We start from the raw sequence: 24,690 nt of genomic DNA, 5'->3' as shown, positions 1-24,690 counted from the left end.
GTACTGTGTCTTTTTTGCAACAGATTTTTATTATTCCTTTTGTCAAACATATTTCATCTAATAGTATTATTGTAATAGGCATCTTCAGTGATTTGCAATGAAATAAGAGAGATAATTTTTTGTATAACTAAATATATTCTCTTGTGAGAAACACTACATATTTCAAATATTTAAACTTGAAATTATCTCTTTATTTCTTTGCAGAACCCTGGGAAATGCCTAATGCTATTACGTGAAACACACTTGTTAAAAACCATTCAAAAGTCAAGATCGGATAAAATATTTTTTTTTCGAGACAACTGGTTTCAACAGTCTTGGCTGTCATCTTCAGGCCTTACACCTTACAGTTTCATAAGTGGGAAGCATGACAAGATACGCTGCAAAAAACAATGCATGCTTTCCCTGAAAACTTCTTATCACAGATGGTTTGGAAGCCAACATACAATGACAAAAACATATTAGATCTAACGGCAATAGACAGACCTGGACTCTTTCAGGATTACTACATTGTATAAATGGTATCAGTGACCATGAGTACAAAGAGTTACTTGAACAAGTAGAAAGATTTACTTTAAAATCTCAAAGAGGAACTTGAAACATTAAGCTCTTGGCAGGAGCATGTTGAAGAACTGAGTCTCGTTAGGAAAAACACTTGACCAAGCACTGGATAGTTATGTACTTAGCAGAACAGTTCATGACTGGGAGAACTCTTCATGGTATACCGTCACTGTTAATAAACTTCTTTAAAGCAGTGACTATTGCATTTGTTTGACAAGACATTTCCAGGGGCTGATGTGGAGTCTGACCATAATCTATTGGTTGTGAACTGTAGATTAAAACTGAAGAAACTGCAAGAAGGTGGGAATTTGAGGAGATGGAACCTGTATAAACTGAAAGAACCAGAGGTTGTAGAGAGCTTCAGGGAGAGCACTAGGCAAGAACTGACAAGAATGGGGGAAACAAATACAGTAGAAGAAGAATGGGTAGCTTTGAGATATTAAATAGTGAAAGCAGCAGAGTATCAAGTAGGTAAAAAGGCGAGGGCTAGTAGAAATCCTTGGGTAACAGAAGAGATATTGAATTTAATTGATGAAAGGAGAAAATATAAAAATGCAGTAAATGAAGCAGGCAAAAAGGAATACAAACGTCTCAAAAATGAGATCAACAGGAAGTGCAAAATGGCAAAGCAGGGTTGGCTAGAGGACAAATGTAAGGATATAGAAACACGTATCACTAGGAGTAAGATAGATTCTGCCTACAGGAAAATTAAAGAGACCTTTGGAGAAAAAAGGACCACTAGCACGAATATCAAGAGCTCAGATGGAAACACAGTTCTAAGCAAAGAAGGGAAAGCAGAAAGGTGGAAGGAGTATATAGAGGGTATAGACAAGGGCGATGTACTTTAGGACAATATTGTGGAAATGGAAGAGGATGTGGATGAAGATGAAATGGGAGATATGATACTGCGTGAAGAGTTTGTCAGAGCACTGAAAGACCTGAGTCGAGCAAGGCCCAGGGGGTAGACAACATTTCATTAGAACTACTGACGGCCTTGGGAGAGCCGGTCCTTACAAAATTCTACCATCTGGTGATCAAGATGTACGAGACAGGTGAAATACCCTCAGACTTCAAGAAGAATATAATAATTCCAATTCCAAAGAAAGCAGGTGTTGAAAGATGTGAAAATTACCGAACTATCAGTTTAATAAGTCACAGCTGCAAAATACCAACGCGAAATCTTTGCAGACGACTGGAAAAACTGGTCGAAGCCGACCTCGTGGAAGATCAAATCGGATTCCGTAGAAATGTTGGAACACGTGAGGCAATATTGAAGCTACGACTTATTTTAGAAGAAAGATTAAGGAAAGGCAAACATACGTTCCTAGCCTTTGTAGACTTAGCGAAAGCTTTTGACAATGTTGACTGGAATACTCTCTATCAAATTCTGAAGGTGGCAGGGGTAAAATACAGGGAGCGAAGGACTATTTACAATTTGTACAGAAACCAGATGGCAGTTATAAGAGTCAAGGGGCATGAAAGGGAAGCAGTGGTTGGGAAGCGAGTGAGACAGGGTTGTAGCCTCTCCCCGATGTTATTCAATCTGTATATTGAGCAAACAGTAAAGGAAACAAAAGAAAAAGTCAGAGTAGGTCTTAAAATCCATGGAGAAGAAATAAAAACATTGAGGTTCGCCGATGACATTGTAATTCTGTCAGAGACAGCAAAGGACTTGAATGAGCAGTTGAACGGAATGGACAGTGTCTTGAAAGGAGGATATAAGATGAACACCAACAAAAGCAAAACGAGGATAATGGAATGTAGTCGAATTAAGTCGGATGATGCTGAGGGAATTAGATTAGGAAATAAGACACTTAACATAGTAAAGGAGTTTTGCCATTTGGGGAGCAAAATAACTGATGATGTCGAAGTAGAGAGGATATAAAATGCAGACCGGCAATGACAAGGAAAGCGTTTCTGATGAAGAGAAATTTGTTAACATCGAGTATAGATTTAAGTGTCAGGAAGTCATTTCTGAACGTATTTGTATGGAGTGTAGCCATGTATGGAAGTGAAACATGGGCGATAAATAGTTTGGACAAGAAGAAAATAGAAGCTTTCGAAACGTGGTGCTACAGAAGAATGCTGAAGATTAGATGGGTAGATCACATAACTAATGAGGAGGTATTGAATAGAATTGGGGAGAAGAGGAGTTGTGGCACAACTTGACAAGAAGAAGGGACCAGTTGGTAGGACATGTTCCGAGGCATCAGGGGATCACAAATTTATCATTGAAGGGCAGCATGGAGGGTAAAAATAGTAGAGGGAGACCAAGAGATGAATACAATAAGCAGACTCAGAAGGATGTAGGTTGCAGTAGTTATTTGGAGATGAAAGAGTCTTGCACAGGATAGAGTAGCATGGAGAGCTGCATCAAACCAGTCTCAGGACTGAAGACCACCACCACCACCACCACCACCACCACAACAACAACAACATTGCATGATAGGTGTGAAACACAGTGTAAGACTACAGACAAAGAAATGTAAAATGATACTGTGAAAAGGAAAGTTGCTACTCACCATAGAGCAGAGATGGTGAGTCGTAGATAGGCCTTTCTGCGACTCAGCATCTCCGCTACATGGCGAGTAGCAACTATCCTTTTCGTACTATTGTTACATTCCATCCTGGATTTACCATTGTTGAAATGTAAAATGAAATGTATTTGGGTACTTATGGTGTATGCATGCAGCCTTCAAACAAGTACTGCATCAAAATCTTATCGATAGACCACACGCAAAACTCAAACAAATTTGGTTAATACATAAAGGCTGTCAATGAAATCAAAGTTAGTTTCCATACACCCAAAAATGGAACAGGAACTTGGTTCCATCTTAAAATGTTCCTTTACAAAGAATAATGTGAGACTACTGCTCCAGTTGTATTCTCACACCACTACAAATATGAAACTTGTAGACATTAGAGTCAGCAATTTTGAGAAACTGCTGAAATTGCTGACACTGAACAAGGCCCCTCTTTCACATTCTATACAGAATTTGAAGCTGGGTTCGCTCCTCAATTAACCAAAATACACTATATCAGCATGTTAGAAAAGAATGGGAGTTCGCAAGATACTGAGATAAGACCAAGAAATGACAACATGAGGCAAGCAACTGAGAGGTGGACCAAGAAACTGATGGATCACTTGAATGAAGAAATGAGTGATGGGTGGGGGACAAGACTGCGACAGAGTGGAGAAAGAATTACAGTGGGAGGGCACAAAAAGATGGAGAGGCTTATGTTCTAAGCAGGCCCTGTCAGAGGCTGTCAACTGTAGATGATGACAGGACCCTGTAGGTCCCTCAAATGAAAAACTATGCCCAGTACTTGGAAGAAAGCAAAGGTCACACCTGTCTACAAGAAAAGTAGCAGAATTGATCTGCATTTACATCTAAACTCTGAAGACAACTGGGAAGTGCAAGGTACAACTCATCCTCAAAATTACTGTCTAGTATCAGTTACATCCATATGAAGTAGGATCTAAGGAATATAACCTGTGCTCAAATGTCATGAAGTATCTCACCAAAAGAGTGACTTCCATGCCAACCCACAAAGATTCTGGAAACACTTGCAGCATAATTGTTTCTACCTGTACACATATGCCTTCAGTGGCTGTGCTTCCGTCAAGTCTGGCTGAAAAATGGTTTTTGAAAGCATGTTATTTTAAAATGATTTGGTACACACTAAGTTTACAGTTTATAGATTTTAACTGCACTTTGATGTTGATATACACACTGTTTGTGGCCAGATCATGCATCTCACCATTTCAATTCTGCACAGGTACACAGTTAGCCACATACTACACTCGGTTGACATCGAATATGGTGACTGTTCTAGAGCAGTAACCTAACACTGAAGTGACAAACAAAAGTTCCTGTGTGAAAAACAGATAATTACAACAGCCACAGAATTGTACTCTAAACATATTGTCTTTCAGTTCTAACGGTCAAATAAGTACGAACACAATGTGCACAGTAATAATTATTAAGAAAGAAAAAAAATGCTATTCACAATTCAATACTATTGTCACATGTTCACAATTCAACCTATTGTCACAGATTGCATTAGCTATTACTGAATTTTAACACTGTCAATGAAAATTCATAGTCAATTATTTAAAAAACAGCCACTGAATGATGGAGTGAACTCTTAGGCATGAAATTTATATAGAATACCAACTTGTAAACAGTTCCAAACTGTCTGCCATACATGATCCTTTATCTTTGGACACAGATCTTGCTCATTTCATAATGTTCTGCAGACTTACTTAAAACGGCTTTGGACCAGCCTCTTTTGTACGATTACAATAAATACAACAAAGGTTAGCTATTTTTATTTTCTAGATTTTCATAAATTACAACTGAGTATTTACATTTCTGAGTAATTGAATAGTACAACCAGATTCATTTGAGTGTGGACTCTTAGATAAAAAATAATTTCTATTGAATTACACTGGTTAGTTTGCCTAAATATGGGATTCTATTCCAGAAGTGTTTCAAATTGCTTTTAAACTAAATTAGTGCAAATGTTCTACCACATTTTCGTCATTAGCTGTATAAAAGCTATAGTTATTTACATGCCTTTTTCATCTACTCCATCAGGAAGTTAGTAATCAGGTACATATTTATAAACAAACAATGACCATGAAATCTGAAATGACTTAAATTTTGTAATTAGCACGATATCTGGTATTTGGCAAACTAGCTGGCCTCCTTAATTCCTGACAACCAAATGAAAGTAACAGATTGAAAGAGAGAGAGAGAGAGAGAGAGAGAGAGAGAGAGAGAGAGAGAGAGAGAGAGAGAGAGAGAGAGAGAGAGAGAGACTGCTACTTACCAGAAAGATGACAAGTTACGTCGCAGAGAGGCACAACTAAAACACACTTACAACTTAGCTTTCGGTCAAAGCCTTCACCAGAAAAAGAAACACACATAAACATATGCATATTCATTCACACAAGCAGACACACCTAATCCACATGACTGCCATCTCTGGCAGACTGGAATGGAAACGGAAACCTGGAAGCAGCAAGGAAGGGGAAGAATAGCAGTGTATGACTGAAGAGGAGGATGGCGGGGGTGGGGTGGGGTGGGGTGGGGTGGGGGGGGGGGGGGGGTGCAGGGAGTAGACTGCCACCAGGCACGGCAACAGGAAGCTGTTCAGCATGGAGGTGGGGACACGGGGGACAGTACGTTACCACAGCTTGAGACCAAAAGAATTTTGAGAGTGAAGAATGTGTGGTAAGGATAATACCCACGTGGTGATGGAAGGAAGAATCCAGGTGGCTTGGGTATTGAAGCAGTCGCTGAAACCAAGCTTGTTATGTTCAGCTGCATGTTGTGTTATATTGTATTCTACTTTGCTCTTCACCACAGTTCGGTGGTGACCGCTCATCCTGGTGGCCAGCTGGTTGGTAGTCATACCAATATAAAAAGCTGTGCATTGATGACAGCAGAGCTGGTATATGACATGGCTGCTTTAGCTGGTATATGACATGGCTGATTTCACAGGTGGTCCAGCCTCTGATGGAGTAATGCCTGTGACAGGACTGGAATAAGAAGTGCTAGGTGGGTGGACTCGGCAGGTCTTGCGTCTGGGTCTTCCACAGGGATATGATCCTTTGCGAGACCCTCAGCGTGCTGGGCAAGGGAGTTCTTGTCACTGTGGATCATCATCCCCTGGTGGCCAGGCTGTATGGAAGGAATTTCTTCACGTGGAAGCAATGACAGCTGTCAAAATGCGGATAATGTTGGTGGCTGGTGGGTTTGATGTGGAGAGAGGTGTGGATGGAACCATCAGAGATGAGGTAGTCAAGATTCAGGAAGGTGGTGTGGTGGGTTGAAGAGGACCACATGAAGTGGATAGGAGAGAAGGTGTCGAGGTTGTGAAGAAATGAAGAGAGAGCGTCTTGGTGCTGAGTTCAGATCATAGAGATATCATCGATGAAACTGAAGAGAGAGCGTCTTGGCCCCGATTTCAGATCATGGAGATATCATCGATGAAACTGAAGAAGGCTTGGGGTTTAGTGATTTGGGAGGGTGGGAAGGTCTCCTGTAGATGGCCCATAAACAGGAGGGTACCATAGATTTTTTTGTGTACCTTTCCTTAAAAAGGTGATATAGTTGTGAGTTAGGATAAAGTTAGTAGGGTGTATGATGACAAACAGGAGTCTGAAGAAAGCTGGGAAAGGTAATGTTCAATAGCGGTAAGGCCATGGGCGTGAGGGATGATTGAGTAAAGAGGTGGGGATGGTTGAGAGTCAGTGCAGGAAGTGGTTGGTACCTTTGATGGGGCAGGCAAGATTACAGGCAATTGGTCGGAGGCATTGGTCAATGTGGACCAAAATTCTTTCATTGATGGCACAATGATCAGCCACAATTCGGCACCTAGAATTATTGGGTTAGTGGATTCTGGGGAGTATGTATAAGGTGGGTGTATGGGGTGTCATAGGAAAAGGAAGGAAATGGATTCAGGGGGACAGTTGTGTGAAGAGCCTACGGCTTTAAGTCGGGATTGGAGGTTATTTAGGTTTAATGGGATTGGATCACTCTGGCAGAGATTATAGGTGTTGTAGTCAGATAATTGGCAGAGAGAACTGCAACAAATTGCCCTTAATCTAGAATCCCAAGTCAAAGATACCAACCGCTTACTTCACCGACTCTCCTCCGCCCTACCCCTTTACCACCTGGATCCCTACTCATAACTGTTGATGCCACCTCCCACTACACAAACATCCCTCATGCCCATGGTCTCACCATTACTGAACATTACCTTTCCCAATGTCCTTCAGACTCCAAACCCACTACCTTATTCCTCATATACATTATTAACTTTATCCCAACCCACAATTACTTCTCATTTGAGTGGAGAGTATATAATCCGCAGTACAGCTATGGGCACCCACATAGAAGACTCCTGTGCCAACCTGTTTACAGGTCATCTCGAGGAGACCTTCATAGTCTCCCAGAATGCCAAGTAACCAGTCGGTTCAGATTAATTGATATCATCATCACCTGGACTCAGGGCCAAAACATCATGCCTTCATTCCTTGAATTCTTCTTCAAATACAAACCTCACAATGATTTTTAACAAAATGGTTTAAAAGATCTATTCAGTCATCAATGAACTGGCAAGTTATAACTCAACGAGTGCCATTAAGTCATTAAGAATGCAGAGGGATATAACTCTCACAAAAACTTGATGTATTTCCTGATTAACTCAATCACTTTTGGCACACGCTGTACTTTCTTTCGCAGGCAGCCCATTAAATGCATCTAATTACCTTTATCACTAAAATCATCAACTAGCAGGATTTCCTCAAGAAATTGCGGAGGCGTTCGATTGATAACACTGTGAACTGTTCGCATCAGAGTGGACCATCCCTCATTGTGGAAGACTATAATTACACTAGTACGAGGAAGATCCTCCGGATAGTCCCACCTTTTACATCTGAAATAAAAAAAAAAAATACATATGAACATAAAGGCCACTAAAAAAGCAATTCAGTGAATCATAACATGAAAATGTATACTAGTTTTGGGCGGTTAAAGTCTAGGTCAGTATGAGCGGCACTTAGGGTGCTGTTTCTTTATTGCACATAGGCTGGAAATGTGTCTTATGTGTAGTCAATGGGTTGATACTTCCATGTAACCCATGAGAGGTGAGAAAAGAGAGAATGAATCACTGAAACAGAAAATCTCTTTTTCATTGTTGCTACAATCATTTGACTGGTTTTCACCAAATATGTCAGGAATTACGAGATTGTGGTTAGGTTGGGACCTAATCACACGTTTTAAATTAAATTAATATATCTTGCCTGTCAAAATTTTTGCCCACTTCTTCTGAATGTGGCACGATTTTGGAGATTGTGATAATATTCCTTTAAAACACATTGTCTGCCCACTGCTGTCTCACTGGCTGCGTAGACCCAGCAGCACACACACCCTCTTTCCTTCCTGTCAGACCACACGGTGAGCGCAGACAACATTACCACACAAAACATCCAAGTACAGCGTTAGCACTGATCTAAACTTTTACCATTGTGGGCATTTTGGTGGGCGTTTAACAAGACAATTTTTAATTATGTATACCTCACCAAATCTACACAAACAAAATCTATGTTGACAAGCTGTAATTTTATCAAGCGACTGGATCCACCTGTAAAAGCACTAATGAAAGGCTACACAACAAGAACTGTCCACATACACAAACATTTAAAATTATTGTCTTGGTACATGGATTTTGATTCCAGGATGCTTGACGATGTGACAAGACCATCATTAGTGATCTTTTATAACAATACACAAAGGGAGGCTGGGAGTAAGACACAGGATTCATATTCGGGAGCAGTGGGATCTATCCCTGTCCAGTTGAATTATGTTAACACACTGTCTCCACATCCCCCCCCCCCCCCCTTCCAAAACACCCCTCCTACAGTTTTGTTTCCCCTTAACATAATAGGTGAATTTCTTTCAAGGGTTTGAGTGATCTGCTTCACCAACTTCCCCTTTTTCTTCCCTGAGGAAAAACCTAACCATTATATATATAAAAAATCTTCATCTATATGTATCTGTTGTCAGTATTTTAAATTTTGTTTTCTGAAGGTACTGGTGAGTACTGGACAGTCATTCCGTCTCCAAAACAGATCTATGTGAGAATAGTAAGACTACCGCTTGAATCGCAAACTGGCAACATCTTTTAGTGTAGGACACTGTTCATTGGGATAACCCTACAAAAAAATAAGTACCCAATGCTGTGTAACTTCAGACAAGAAACTGTACTTAAGACAAAAACAAAAGTGGAAGGTTATAAACACTCACTCTGGTAACCTGGTGTCAGGGATGGTGCGATCAAGAGAGATTTCATCGGAACAAGCCATATTCATTCCATACTCCGAAAGTGATTGCTGTGCATCGTTCTGTCGATCGTCCCGCACAAAATGAGGATGACCTCCCTCTCCTGCACCTTCACGTGGCAATTCAGGAGCAGGTTCAAAATTACCACGCCCCTGCCTCTCCTCCCTTAGAGTTGGGACCTGAAAAATGTGAACAAAACATTACATGTGGATGTCAACACTTTTATCTAGATGCCAGAAGGCTGACACCATATAGGCTTTTATTATTATGATTATTGTAACTCTGAGTAAATTAGAGTTACCATTATTGCAACATAAGAAAGTTGTAGTCCATCAACTACAAGTTAAGCCACATGCAGAAAAGCCCGAACACCACTGCGTACACTCAAAACTACGGCACTAGCCTCGGGTAACAACAGGGAGGTTCCATCTAAAATCTTGTGCACATCGAGGTCATTAGATACAGTGCCACTATACCCGGATATCAGAGTAATAAACTCGTAGAAAGTTGAGCACTGAACAGGGTGGTATCTGTTATCCATGTGCAGAATATGGATGTGGCGTTTACAGTTATGTGGTTCTATTATGGATACATTCCCGTGTTCCCCTGTGACTCTACATTGCTGACTTTGCTCTCCCAACCATAACAGACTTATCAGTTTTCCATACACGTTCTCTGCTGGTTTCAAGCATTCTATTGCATAAATAAGCAAGCCACATATTGAAACAATAAAAACAAGTTGCAACAATTTGGTTATCAGCCGCAAGTGCTGCCTGTAACTAATATGGAAGCAAGCATTTGAAGTACAAATTCTGGAAAAAACACAGAGCTCAAGCAAGTGCTTTCTCTGATCGGCTGCAATGTGGTTAGTATCCTGTAAATACCATTTTTATTCCAATTTAGTAGGATGAGGATGTAGGCAGATGTCGGTTACGCCCTTCATTAATGCACCACATCATATGCAATGTTGGGAAATAATGAAAATAGGAAATCTGACCAATGGATGGATATTTAAACTTTGCTCCTACTGAATAAAATCCAATCTCTCAACATTGTGCTACCTACCTTTATACAAGATCATAGGTCCATTCTAATGTGGAATACAACTGTGATGCCTCAAATGATTTCAAGACTTTCAAGAATAGTACTCAACTTCCCACTACACAGTCTGATCCGATTACGTTACGGAGGAACATCAAAACGAGTGACTCTTGCGTCAACAGGCTGACGTGTAGCACAGCCACAGCTCTAGGATACATTTGAAAGTGAGAGTGATGTCTGAGAAAAAGCTCAAGTACAGTTATGAAACTGCTCAAGTTAAGATTCTGACTGTATATCGTGGGCCAAATAATTATTAATTTTGTTAAAAGGAATACACTGCAAATTTTTGCGATTGTGATATCTCGTTTCCAAATACATTAAGCAATCTATTGTTAAATTTGTGCTAGGATCTGGCACAATTATACTGCATGACAAAAAAAAGTGAAGCACCCAGAAGGGGTGGAGAAAATGGAATTAAATTCCACAGGTGATATTCCAGTCATCACAAAACCAAGTAGTCACATTTACAAAGAACTTGGCAGTTATGGACCCAGTTACGAGTATGATTGAGTCCACCTAACCTATTGCAACCACTGATTCGGTAGGGAAGGATGTCAGAGCAGCTGTATCCTCTCCTGAAGCAAGCTGGCCCACAACTGGTTCTCGATATTCTGGATACTGGCACTGGGATGGATTTGACATCCAAGCTGGTCCCAAATATTCCAGTGGAGACAGATGAAGGGATATTGCTGGCCAAGGGGACAGTTCACAGATACACATACCATGTGTGGATGAGCACTGACCTCTTGATAAACAGCACCACAATACTGCTGCATGAATATAACACAAGAGGACGCAAGATGTCCATGCTTCCTGATAACTGCACCAATCCAAATGCAGCAGTTTACGGGTGGCACAGTGATTTCCCCAGTCCGGCTGCTGCTAGTCTCCCACTGAGGGTGTGGGATGACAAAGAAAGCAGCAGGGGGTCCATTACTTGTTCTCGAATGAGAGGTGCAGCAATGTGCATGGTCCACAATGCGACAATCCTCCCATCCTTAAGATGATCAGAAGTGGTCGACCAAAACTTTAACACACAATGTACTTGAAGTCACATTTCCATGGAGTCCAATATCAGGTCACTGCCACACCCAGGTACTGCACGAGTCAACCACCTGGTCAAATGGAGACCCACAATGAGGCCCCTTTCAAACTCTGTCAGGTGCCGATAACGCTGTCTCGCACTAGTATACGGCATCTTCGTGTCCTTCACAGTTATCACTCAACATTTGATGCTGCTCACGCTACATACATATAACAGCAGACCTGGTAACAACACCGAACACAAACAAGACTAAAACACTCTGGTGGCTGTTCTACTGGTCACAGAGATTTGGAACACACTAATCATTACACAACTGCAGACCAATCGTGTCTTCTGGGTTTTTCACTCTCATTCAGGGAGTGTACTTCAATCCTGTGAAAAACGTGTGTTGCTGTCTCAATGGGTACTTGCAACTGTGCCTGACACCCACCACACATCACAGCAGGTACTGCTGAAATTGCTCTGGAAAACACTTAAGTAATGTATGGATCCTGATTTACATTCTTACCTATATGCAGTTCACCAAGTTCCAAGTTTATTAATGTAAATTAAAATGGATGATTTCATTCAACAATGAATGACTTGAGTAACAGTTGAACTCCTGGACATCGAAAGCTCCAAATCAGGCAATATCTCTGTGAAATCAAACATCATACAATGCCTCGGTATAAAAAAAAAAGTAGAAAAGATGATAACAACATGAATCTTTACAGCAAAATACGGTGTAATACATCAATTCTGCAGAATAACATGTTCCACTTGCAATCCCTCAAGCTGGCGAAAGATGTACGTTCAAACCAGAAATGTTGTTGTGGTAGTAGTTAAATGAAGGACATCCCACAGCATGTGTTCCAATTTGCCATATGAGCAGGTGGGTGTAACAGGTGGTTCAGAACATTGACAAGGCACAACGGCAAGTGTGTCCACCTGCTGGGGAGTGCCACTTACGATTTGGTGTCGTAACTTATCGGCCCCTTTGAAGTCACAAAGAAAAGGGTGCTGATGGCAATCTCAATGACAGAATAATTGAAAATTACACTTGAGAGCTGTCAACTTAAAATGTGAAATCAGTAAAAAATTAATGACGAGATCTATTTTGAGCTGTAAGTTAAGAGAGATCTGTTTCCCCCACAATTGTAAATTAAGTTGTACAGTGGCCATGTAGTGCTTATAATAGAGAAGAGTTATTGTAAAAGTGATTATATCACTTTAGTAGCTTGAATAGATTGAAGCTCTCAAAACATACTTCTGCAGACACAACCTGTCACACTCCATTTGGCATCCTAATGTAAGGCACGAATTAGAGGTGCTGAAAGAAGGGAGCTTTCATACTAACAAAAAGAATTTTCAATAATTTCAATGAAAATAAAAAAAAGAACATACAATGTTGCCCAGAGAAACCCCAGTTCATAACTGGGGCTGTATAAGCAGGTGCCCACAGTGGTCTTGCCTCAATTAATTTGAATATTCAATATGTAATTTGGTTAAGCTAAGACGAGTTTTGACCATAGCAATGAGGTCAACAGTAAAAGTTATTCACATACTTAAGTAACCTTCGGCACATGAGTAGAGAAGAATTTCATCGACAACACAAACTAAGTCCATGTTGTGATTCTGAGACTACAATAGTAGCACCAATCTCCAATGAGATCTCTGCAGCAGCCGACCAGCACAACAGCTCATCAATGTGTCACTTAGCTCATGGATCATGTGTTGGAAGTGCAGTGCAGTTAGCTGTATGCCTGATTAGGTGAGCTGTAAATAACACTGGCGTGAGTTTTTTTATATTTTTTTACGCTAAGTAATTTATTCTGTGAAGAGTTGTAAAAAAACACATTTCACTGGTTTTGTGCAGTGATTCCGAAACGTAGTGAAGTTATTTAAGTATTATCAAGTGCATATATTGTTGTCTATACTGCATGCTGTTTACTATCCTCAGCAAAGAAGGCTGTTTATCAGAAACATTAAAAAAATTAGAAGTGTTACCAATTAATGTTAAGGCCACCACAGAAGAGCTGTCCAACCCAAGGTGATGAATTTAAGAATTTAAATATTAACTCCTCAAATTTCTCCACCCATGCTGCACTTTCTATTCCGGTCCTGTCATAGGCTTATCCTAACCAATCAGAGGCTGGGTCACCCATGAAAGCAGTCATATCATATACCATCTCTGTTGCAATCACTGCACAGCTGTTTATATTGCTGTGACTACCAACCAGCCGTCCACCAGCATGAACAGCCACTGACAAACTGTCGCCAAGAGCTAAATAGACCATTCTGCAGCAGAACGTGCAGCTGGACATAACATGTTTGATTTCAATGGCTGTTTCACTACCAGAGCTATCTCGATTCTCCCTCCCTAGCTTTTCTGAACTGCGCAGATGGGAGTTGTACTTACAACACTTTCTTAGTTCCCAAAATTATCTCTGGCTTCAACCTACAGTAACCCACTATCCCCACACCCTCCCCTCAACAGTTTCCACTCCACCTCCCCTTCCTATCACCTCCTCATACCCTCATCTTCTTCGTGTATCTACTCTGCCCCAACACATCAACCCATCTTTCTCTTTCCCCTTCCCACTCCTCTCCTTTTTCCCCTCCTCATTCCCCTTCCTCCCCCTTCAAACAATCTGCTTGTTGGCAGTCTACTCCTAGCCTGTTCCGATAGACGGCAGTCTTCTCTCCCCCACCTGTAGCCTTCCCCTTCCCCATCCCCTTCAAATTGCGCCTTTCATTCATGTGACAGTTTTATTCTGGTCCAAGCTGCTGAAGATGGCAGTCATGTGTGCGTAAGGTGTGCTTGCTTTCTTTTGTTTGTGTGTGTGTGTGTGTGTGTGTGTGTGTGTGTGTGTGTGCGCGCGTGCGTGTTGGGGGGGGGGGGAGAGAGAACCGGAGGAGGGGGGGGGGGGGGGCGCATGGGGCACACAGGCACACCTGCAAGTGCACGAGTGGTTCCTTGTTCAATGAAAGCTTTGGCCAAAAGCTACTGTATTAGTTTATTTTCATTGTGACTGCCCGTAACTTAATGAGTCACCTTTATGGTAAGTATCAATCCATCTCTTTCGTAATATTACTGATATGCTGCCATGGAATTTCCAATGTTTGATTTTGCCAAACAGCTTTTCTTCCATCTCACAGCCGTGTAATGTTTTTCTTTGCCATTATTCTCTACAACATTACTCTTCCCAGTGTCTACTCTCTCTCTTCTTTCCTGTGTGTATTAACCATCCAAACTGCACACACTTCCTCCGCCACAATGTTTCTTATCGATCTTGTCAGTGTACAGTACACGGATACATTACTGCCTGGATTGTTGATGCAGCATTTAATGCCCCAAATTCTTCCCATCAATAATGAAATTTGTTCGTATTGATCCTACTTCCTCCCCATGCCACTTGTGATCGTCCACCTAACGACACCCCTTTGTTTTCTTCCCTTATCCCAACACAAAAATACTCCCATATATCATCTATTCCTTTTCTTCCATGTTTCTGTACATTTTAACATATTTGGGCGTATTTTTACATGATTTTGCACATTTTTGTGTATTATGTATTTGTGCATTTTTATACATATTTGTTATGATTTTACATATTTTTAAATGTCTGTTCATTCTAGTTTCCCATATGCCAACCCTGCCACAATGGACTCCTGCTCCATCTTTCTGCACCAGTTCAGAAAAGTACCCCTTCCCTTAACTAACAACCCAGTCCCATATCCTGTTTCTTAAATGTCGCATAAACCATTGACTGCCCCACCCCCACTCCCAACAACCTAACCAAAAAATTGCTTTCTCTGGATCCCACCCCTCCTTTCACAGTGACCTTCACCTTTTCAGATTCCACCAGTCCCTGGCCCTCGCAAGCCTTGTATTGCAAAAACCCACCTCCATGGCACGGACATCCTTGAACCACCTCTGCTCCCTACTGTGCAATCCCTGCTACATACATCACATTTCTGAAACTGAATCCCTTGCTCTCCAGCACCTGGAGGAGCATTCTAGACACCACCTCCATTTATGCTACCATAGCGTTCCTCCTTGTCAACCCTACATAGCACCCAGATTCAACCATCTTACTTTTCAACTTGCCACATCCTCAAAAACTCCTGCCAGGACACCACCAAACCCAGAAACAAAACATACCTCTGACACTATTGTTAACGTTCGACCAAAACCTTCAGCCCCACAGAAACTGCAGTCCCATCCAAAGACCACCTCACTTTTAGTTGCACTGTTTCTGCAATGAAACACTTCTTTGCCACAAATCTCTTCAACCAAAACCAACCTAATCCTAACATTGAACCCTGACTCTCACAGTTCATACCACTATCCAGCTGTGAACCCCCCCCCCACCTAACCACCCGCTGGTCACATTCAACAAATTCCTTACGTTCAACTTGGCCTCACCATCCTTCCCCAGGTCCCTTCCTCAGAACATCAGACTTATAGCACAAGAAAAGACAGCCACACACAACGTCAAAACAAATCATCCTACCTGCAAACGAAGGTTCCACCTTTGTTATTAGTCACAGTGACTATCTGGCAAAAAGTGTCTGCCTATTATCCGATTCCTCCACTTATAAACTCCGCACGAGTGATTCCATCTCTGAAGTCCAATATAACTTTCAGTCACTGCTTAAAGGCTTAGGCCATCTCCAGGACCTCTTCCCTAAATCCATTTAAATCCTCACCCCTACAACATCTTTCACATCCACTTTCCACAAGCTCCCCAAACTCCACAAACCCAACAATCCTGGATGTCCCTTTGTGGCTGGCAAGTTATTGTGCCCCCACCGATACAATTTTGGCCCTCATTGACCAACACCTCCAACCAACTGCCCACCATCTAGCCTCCCATGTCAACGATATTTACTTCACCAAATTTAATATTTCCAGTGTCATTCAAGGTATTCTACTTGGCATTGACTTTTTGCTTGTTTGTTTCTCTGCTGCCCTCACTATTTCAACTCTCAAACTATCAATTTGTCTTCTACTGTAGTCTGTTTCTTTGCCTTTAATGCATCATTTGTAGCTCTTTGTGTGTGTGTGTCTCAGAGGGGGAGGGAGGGAGAGGGGGTGGGGGAGAGGGAGGGGGGGAGGGGGGGAGGGGGAGGGAGGGGGAGGGGGAGGGAGAGGGAGAGAGAGGGAGAGGGGGGGAGAGAGAGAGAGGGAGAGGGGGGGAGAGAGAGAGAGAGAGAGGGAGAGAGGGAGAGAGGGAGAGAGGGAGAGAGGGAGAGAGGGAGAGAGGGAGAGAGGGAGAGGGAGAACTTTGTTCAAAAATCAAGAGCTTTTGTACCATTTCAATGAGCCTGTCTGCTGATCTCTCCTATATTTGCTAAGTTAACAATCTACCATTAAGTAAGTTTACCCTGTGTTAACTCTCAGTCGCTGTGGGAGGGGGCTGTAAAAATTGTAGAGGGCGCTCAATGCTTCATTACAGTAATCAAAATGGGTTGAAGTTGCAGTGGTTATACAGAGATGAAGAGACTTGCACAGGGTAGACTTATATGGAGAGCTACATTGAATCAGTCTTCACACTGAAGATCAGTCTGGTCACATTGTATTCGTAGCAGCTTACTTGTATCACATCTATTTGATTTCAGTTGTAAACACTGTACCCACCAGACCTGAAATCCTGTTGTTCTTGCCACTGCACTTCATGTGACTTCAAGCTACAGATTTTTTTCCAGATTCTATAACCAGTCAACATGATTACAGGATCCAATAATCCACAATCTGACCCTTAGAACAGCAGGTATGAGTTTTCTTCCGATATTTTTCTGAGTAGTCCCTACTTAGAGAAGCAAATGCAAGACTACTTTACTTCTGGATTATTTTACCCCAAAGGACGCTATCATCATTAAACCATGCAGTATGTCTGCCTGTCATCAGGGAATAAAATGGCTGTAATTGCCCACTGCATTCTGTTATTTCTCCATACGAAATTAATAAAACAAAGAATGGGGCCTTACAACCTAATCTACCATATTAAAAACCAGTTTCAAACTATTAAAATGTCTACAAATAGATTTTTATGTGCCTGTATTATTAGTATCTTAACCATTTCCAGCAACTACAAGACAATAGTTAAGCCTGAAAGATGTGAAACAGATAAGCAAACAATAAAAATTATTGATGTCTACAATGTGAATGTCGTACCATTGGCATAATAGTAACAGTGTGGCGGTTTAAACAGACTTATGCAGTGCACTATTCTCTGGAATATAACTATGTCTTGTGTATCTTAAAAAGAACACTACACTACTTTTATACAAAATGGGCAAGTAAACTAATAGCAAAATAATTATTATGCTGAACTTTATCTGATTACTGAAACTGAAAGCGTTACTTACAGCCTTATCAGACCGGATTTTCCGCATAGCACTTGCCATGCCGGAAAAATTGAGAGTCCCATCTCGTCGCCCACCTGCCTGTTCGAATAGCAGGTAAAGTAATGGTACGAAAAGTAGCACCACAACGACAACTCGCAACACACGGCTCTTCCGCAACTGCACAATTCTCATAATGTATTAAGATGGGGTAATACGGTCCTTTTGGCATGCTGCAATAGGAATAAACTACGACCGTAAGTCGTTCAACAATAAACTATTGTTGGAACATGTACAAAGACTCACAGAAGCGTGCTATCAACTTGAAGGCATTGTAATAAAAAGTCATTGAAAATAAAGAATGCGCGCAAACAGAAACGCTTAATCCTACAACATAAATGCAATTTACCCAAGCGCACAATCAATTTCCCCAAACTGTCATTCAAGCGCTCCCTCTTGACATACCAGTACCGACGTCCGACGTGTCGACTGTCGAGCCAACGTAAACAGTAATTTGAGGACTTACCAGCGATGCATTAAGTGGAAAGTCCTGTTACCTCGTACAGCTGATTTGAGTGAAAGTTTTATGTTCTACGTTCCACTAAACAAAAAAAATTAATCGTGAAGCAAACGTTTTGTTGTAATTATTATCTTAGTTTGTTATGAATATAAAATTTGGTGAATATCCAGAAATATATTAACTTTGAGTCGTTGGTGTTGGTGCATAAGGTCGAAGCTTGGGCGAAAGCTGGTCGAAGCGCTGCATACATACTCATATCTTTGGTAGTAGCGTCTGAATTGAAAGGTCAAAGGATTTGTTCAGCTGTGGCGAACACGAGGTTTGGGTGCTTGTTTGTTGTTTTGAAGGTTAAGTTGTGTATTCGTTTTTGTTGCGAGAGGTCAGTTGCGTTTAACATGGTGAGTAATTGTCATTACATCCAGAGATGATTTTCAGGTTGGCTGCAGATCTGAATCGTACTCTTTTTATTTACAGCACAACTGTTAAATATTTCATACATAGGATTTATTCGAAACAGTGATTATTTGTTGTATAATGCAGTCACAACCAGCCAAGAACTCTGACACTTCAGAAAACTACAAAAGCGATCTTGTGGAAAGGATACTAAAGTTGAGAAATCGAGAATTAGAATTGGATAGGGAATTGAAAATATTGTCAGAACATGCTGTTGATGACTCTGAACTTAAAATACATATGGATCTTTTACATTTGTATAATGACGTAAAAGATGCAACTCAAGTTGTTCTCGGTAGCTTGGCGAATTTAAAAGGTGTTTCAGTGACTAAACTGCACAGGCACTATGGTTTAATTTTTGAAGACGATGACTGAAATTGTTTATAACTCGGCAGTGATCGTGTGTGTAAGTTTTGTGAAGCAAATTTATTCTTATGTGCAGGGTAAAACGAAAAAGACGCGAAAAATTGTTCAACAGAGATTTGCACAAATGAAGAAAATGATAAGTTTAAGCGACTCAAGAATGTAAGTACTGTCATTCATAACTTATTAACGTCTTACTTTGTGTTAATGTTGAAATCTTACGTTTGCGTTCTCTTTTTCAGAAAGGAAAAAGATCGTTTGCCGTCTAGAAAAAAAAAACCTGAAGATCCACATCAGATAAAAGTCCGCGAAGTGTGAGTATTAGGAAAAATTTCCTTATTTAAGATATATAATCTGTACAGATTTTCATTTAATTACATGTGTTGTTTGCATGATTTTCAGCCCTCAGGTATCGTCGGCTTTGTTCTTCCAGTACAACACGCAGTTGGGACCACCCTATCATATTCTTGTTGACACCAATTTTATAAATCATTCAATCAAATTCAAATTGGACATAATCCAGAGTATGATGGACTGCTTGTATGCAAAATGTGAGTAAAAGTTAGGACTCTGCTCTTGTATAGTGTTTGAATGTATTGTGTATGGATGGAAATAATACTGTGATTTGTTCTACATTGCTCATAGTATGAACATTAGTTCAGTAATGTAAAAAGCAAGAAGTGGTATAAAAATGTCTGAACTTGAATATATTTTTATGTTTAAACAACTGAATGAAGAATGAATTACAGAAGGTTCTAGAAAATTATTTGAGGAATGATGTTGATGCAGTACCTGTACTTGCAGTTTTTATTGATACAAATGTGTTAATTCTCTCTTCATGCATAAATTTATTATTGCGTAAGACGTTCGCCCAATCACAGAGTATCACTGTTTTTATTATAACTAACTTGACACCACGTTTTAGTTGACAGATCTGCTGGCTGAAAGCAGAATTGCCTATGCGTCCTGTCTGTCTTGACTTAACTGTCCTTTATGATTGTCTTCCAGGCACTTAATTTATAGCCACTTAGCTCAATGTTGTCTTCCGGTAGACAGATCAACGTAACAGAGTTCCATGAGAAACTGCAGAGAGTTTTGGAATTGAACCCAGGGCAAATCCGTCAGTATCCTATGGGATAGATATTAGGTTCAGCTGAACCTACATATACTGGACATTGGCTTCATCCTGTGACATGATGCAATGATGTGGCATATGACATCATACATGCACAAACAGAAAGAGAACAGAACAATGACGCAAAACCAACAAACGTTAATATGAAGTCTTAGTTATGGTGAAATATGGACATTTTTATTGATTTGACCTTTTATATTCAGTACAATAACACCCCAAGTAGGATAGGACAGGAAGTCAGTCATGCCGTTATCAAAAGAACTGTGCTAGCTTTCACCTTAGCAACTTGGAAAAACTTAAGTCAGGATAGGCAGATGGAATACTAACCCTGCTCCACCCAAATGTGAGCCTGGTGCATTATCACTGCCTTAGTCTATGAGCAGCTTATAATGTGCACAAGAAGTGTAACCTGGGGCTTAGCATGGGTTAGGTGAAAGGTGACTTGATAGTTAAAATAACAGAGGATAAAGATGCCATGCTGCAGCCTTCATTCCTTCTTACTTGCTTTGATTCACAGCCACTGGTGCACTGTATCTCATTCTGGATGAATGAATATAACTGTTTTGTTTCAATTAAGAAAATTTCATTCATTATTTCAATGCCTTACTTCAATTTTTTTATCAAATGATAAATACTCATGCAGTAACAAATAAGAGTGTCAGCTAGCCACTGGCCTAGCAGAGAAAGATAACTAGTAAGCACCATAGAGGGTCATGGTTTTCTCATTCCATAAATATTGGAATGCTATAATTGCCCAGAAATTTCACAATGACCCTCAGAACTGTAAACACTGTATTTCCAAGTAGCAATCCTTAATGCAATATTTGAAGAACAAACATCAACAAAATAATTATATTTTGCAGATTACATACTAAACTTCCATCAAAATTTCTTACTCCCTTTTCCTTAAGTGTTTGTTCAGCTTTGCTATTTTTTTTTGTAATTATTAAAGATGTTTGCATACACTTTCTCTTGTAAAAAAAAAAAAAATGTGTGCCATTCCAATTTCAGGCATCCCGTATGTAACTGATTGTGTTGTCGGTGAGTTGGAAAAACTTGGCCAGAAGTACAGAATTGCATTGAAAATAATCAAAGACCCACGATTTGAACGTATACATTGTATGCACAAGGGTACATATGCTGATGACTGCATAGTGCAGAGAGTGACACAGGTTAGTATGCATATTAAGGTGAACACAGAAGTGCCATTGGGTTGTGAGAATTAATTGGTTTGATTTTGTTAATGTTTGTTTGATTTTCTGAGTAGCCTGGCTTTGCATATTCATGGATATAGAGGGGCAATATGTTTTAAGAACAATGGGGGAACCAAGATTAAACCCTGTGGGGGACAATTCTTGGTACTTCCCCTGTTTTAATTTCAACCTTCTGCATTCTTCCAGTTAAATATGAATTAAACAATTTGTGCATTGTTACACTCATACAACAATACTTAAGCTTATCTAGAAGAATATCATGATTCACAGAGTCAAAAGCCTTAGAGAGATCGCAGAATATCCCGGTGGGTGATGCTCGGCTATTCACAGCATTTAATATTTGGTCAGTGAAAGCATACATAGAATTTTCTGTTGGAAAAACCTTCCTGAAAACCAAATTGGCATTTTGTTAGTACTTAATTTTTATAAATATGTGAAGCTACTCTTGTATACATTACTTTTTCAAGAATGTAACAATATTATGAAAAGTAAAGTTGCTACTCACCATATAGTGGAGATGCTGAGTTGCAGATAGGCACAACAAAAAGACTCACAATTAAAGCTTTCTGCCATTGAGGCCTTTGTCAACAATACACACACACACACACACACACACACACACACACACACACACACACAACTGCAGTCTCAGGCAACTGAAACAACACTGCGAGCAGCAGCACCAGTGCATGATGATGGGAGTGGTGACTTGGTGAAGGTGGGGAGGAAGCGGGGAAGGGGAGGGATGATGTGGTGTTGGTGGGGGGGGGGGCAGTGAAGTGCTGCAGGTCAGATGGAGGGCAGGAGAGAGGTGAGGAGGGGTGGGGGAAGTAGCGGAAAAGGAGAGAAATAAAAAGACTGAGTGTGTTGGTGGAATGACGGCTGTGTAGTGCTGGAATGGGAATAGGGAAGGGGCTGGATGGGTGTGGACACAGCCTGTGCCATATGTATCCTTCCCACAAACACCAGCTTTCCTGAATTGCACAGGTTGGAACCTGCAATATATCCTATGTTCCCTAACCTTCCTGGCCTCAACCTTTGTTAGCCACTATCTTCACCCATACAGCCCTTCCCTGCTCCCATTCCAGCACTACACAGCTGTCATTTCACCACCACACTCGGGTCTTTTTATTTCTCTCCTTTTCCGCTACTCTCCACCACACCTCCCCTGTCCTCAGGCTAACTTGCAGCACTTCACTGTCCACCACCCCCATCATACTATCCCTCCCTGCCCCAGCCTCCTCTTTAACCCCACCCAGTCACCACTCCCACTGCTGCTCGCAGCATGTGTGTGTGCGGGTGTATGTGTGCGTTGGTGTTGTTGACCAAGACCTTAATGGCCGAAAGCTTTTATTGTGAGAGTCTGTCTGTTGTGCTTGTCTGTGCCACAGCATCTCTGCTATATGGTGAGTAGCAGGTCAATCCGTATGAAGTGGTCCAGAGTGGTGGTTGCTTGGCCATTTTTAAATATTTTTTTTATATGTGATTACCCTATAATTGAGAAGTTCAAAACAGTTTGTTTTTTTTTACCTTTCTCCTTTACTGATTGGTGACCATTTTCGTTTGTAAGCGTGCGACGATGTTTCAGTTTAGAGACGTTAGCAAAATATGACTATCTCTGCACTGGGTTAAGTTACAACATTCCAATTGACATGATTATTGTTAGAAAAGTGTCATCTACAACATTGTCTATTCACAAAATACCCTAAATTTAAAAATAACCAGTCAAAATTACCTCTAAAGTTTGGTATTCAAATTTTCAAAAATCCAGTTTTTAGGCCCATAAATAACAAACAAGGAGTGATTTGTGAGAGTCTATTTTTTTCATATAGTTGTTGTAATACACTACTAGCCTCATACAGAGCAAGAATGCTTACAAAAGCCTCCTTAATTTGTTATGAATTTTTGAAATTTGAAAATTTTCATTTTTTGTAAAGTTTGGGGTTAGTTATCCCAGGTGGACTGAATATAAAAATATGATTTTTACACAGTTTTTACACCTATATGAGAGCAATGTACTGTGATAATTTCAACATTGATATCTGACTGTGAACAAAGATAGAAATTTTTGAAAATTAGGAGGTAATTCACATTACTCTACAACTGATCTCGCCTGTTGCCTATTTAAATGGTTATTGTTTTGTTGTAATAAAACTTAATTGTCACATTTATTTAACAACCCAATATTCATTTAGTTTATTTATTTTTAATAATGCAATATTAAACAATATGAGCTTTTGCTTTTGTTCTATGGTAATAAAAATGCCCGTTTAGGTTTATTGTCAAAAAAGAAGACGTTATTGCTAGGTGTGGCATTGTTGTAGTCAGTCTGTTCTGAAACCTCTGTTAGAGTGGATGTAAATACTTCATTGGGAGTGTAGAATGTGTTATGTATTTTGTTCTGTGTGTAATTTGTACTTAATTTTGAGAGATTAACTGGAATGCAATAACATGGATGAACAGTGTTCTGTGGGACAGATAGCAAGTGAAGTGTGTCACAAAGCAGTTTACAGTGCAGTTTCAGAAAACTTGAAAATCTGAAGTACAACCACATTTTTGGAAGAAAGTTCTGTGATCCAGTTAATGTTCATAGAAAGCCTATTACTAAAGGATTGAGGGAAATAAAACTTGAACATTTGTCCTTGCTATGTGAGAGTGAGACGGCTTCCCAAGTGAAACTTAATGAGAGTCCTGGATATTCCCTTTGCCCAAATTGTTACTCAAAAATATGTGTTTTGAATCCAGAAACAGAATCATGTAACCTTGTTAATGACATTTATATTCCTAATGAGGAAGCTGTTAGCATATTGGATTTTGCTTGTTCTAAGTTAGACGTATCTCCTGCTGCGAAAATAATAAAATTAAGTAGCAGAAAAAGAAAAGCAGCTATTGAAAATAAGGTAAAACAAATTTCAGACAAAATTAGAAAAGACTTGGAATCATGCTTTAATAATACAGATACCGACATTATTTCTAAAGAAGAAGAAAGCCTACCACGTGCATCATCTGACACTGAATATTTGAGGTTCATAGAGAAATTAAAAATTAAATGTTCATTGACATCCAAAGAGGAAAAAGTTAAAATTATAAGTTTGCTCCCTGACTCATGGTCAAGA

At 40.3% G+C, this 24,690-nt stretch overlaps 2 protein-coding genes across 4 annotated transcripts in view; one reads left to right on the top strand and one right to left on the bottom strand.

Moving 5' to 3' along the window:
• Nucleotides 1-18,427, bottom strand: part of LOC124802397 (N-acetylgalactosaminyltransferase 7) — an 80,652-nt gene extending 62,225 nt beyond the window's left edge. Inside the window, exons 1-4 of one of the 2 annotated variants that reach the window (XM_047263147.1) lie at nt 18,299-18,427; nt 17,914-18,122; nt 9,378-9,592; nt 7,841-8,007 (exon numbers count right to left, since the gene is read on the bottom strand). In XM_047263147.1, coding sequence (XP_047119103.1) covers nt 7,841-8,007; nt 9,378-9,592; nt 17,914-18,084 — 553 coding nt within the window. In that variant the 5' untranslated portion in view covers nt 18,085-18,122; nt 18,299-18,427. The remainder of the gene's footprint in view (nt 1-7,840; nt 8,008-9,377; nt 9,593-17,913; nt 18,123-18,298) is intronic. The other variant, XM_047263148.1, reaches the window with a different exon arrangement.
• A 157-nt stretch (nt 18,428-18,584) lies between these two features.
• The window catches only part of LOC124802399 (rRNA-processing protein FCF1 homolog), a 49,025-nt gene continuing 42,919 nt past the window's right edge, over nt 18,585-24,690 (top strand). Inside the window, exons 1-5 of one of the 2 annotated variants that reach the window (XM_047263150.1) lie at nt 18,585-18,807; nt 19,305-19,387; nt 19,468-19,539; nt 19,628-19,776; nt 21,372-21,532. In XM_047263150.1, the coding sequence (XP_047119106.1) occupies nt 18,805-18,807; nt 19,305-19,387; nt 19,468-19,539; nt 19,628-19,776; nt 21,372-21,532 (468 nt within the window). In that variant the 5' untranslated portion in view covers nt 18,585-18,804. Of the gene's footprint in view, nt 18,808-19,080; nt 19,388-19,467; nt 19,540-19,627; nt 19,777-21,371; nt 21,533-24,690 lie in introns of those variants that run through there. The other variant, XM_047263149.1, reaches the window with a different exon arrangement.

The sequence above is a fragment of the Schistocerca piceifrons genome, chromosome 6 (genome assembly GCF_021461385.2).
Source record: "Schistocerca piceifrons isolate TAMUIC-IGC-003096 chromosome 6, iqSchPice1.1, whole genome shotgun sequence".
Classification (NCBI taxonomy): Eukaryota; Metazoa; Arthropoda; class Insecta; order Orthoptera; family Acrididae; genus Schistocerca; species Schistocerca piceifrons.
This window is presented reverse-complemented; position numbering and strand designations above follow the sequence as displayed.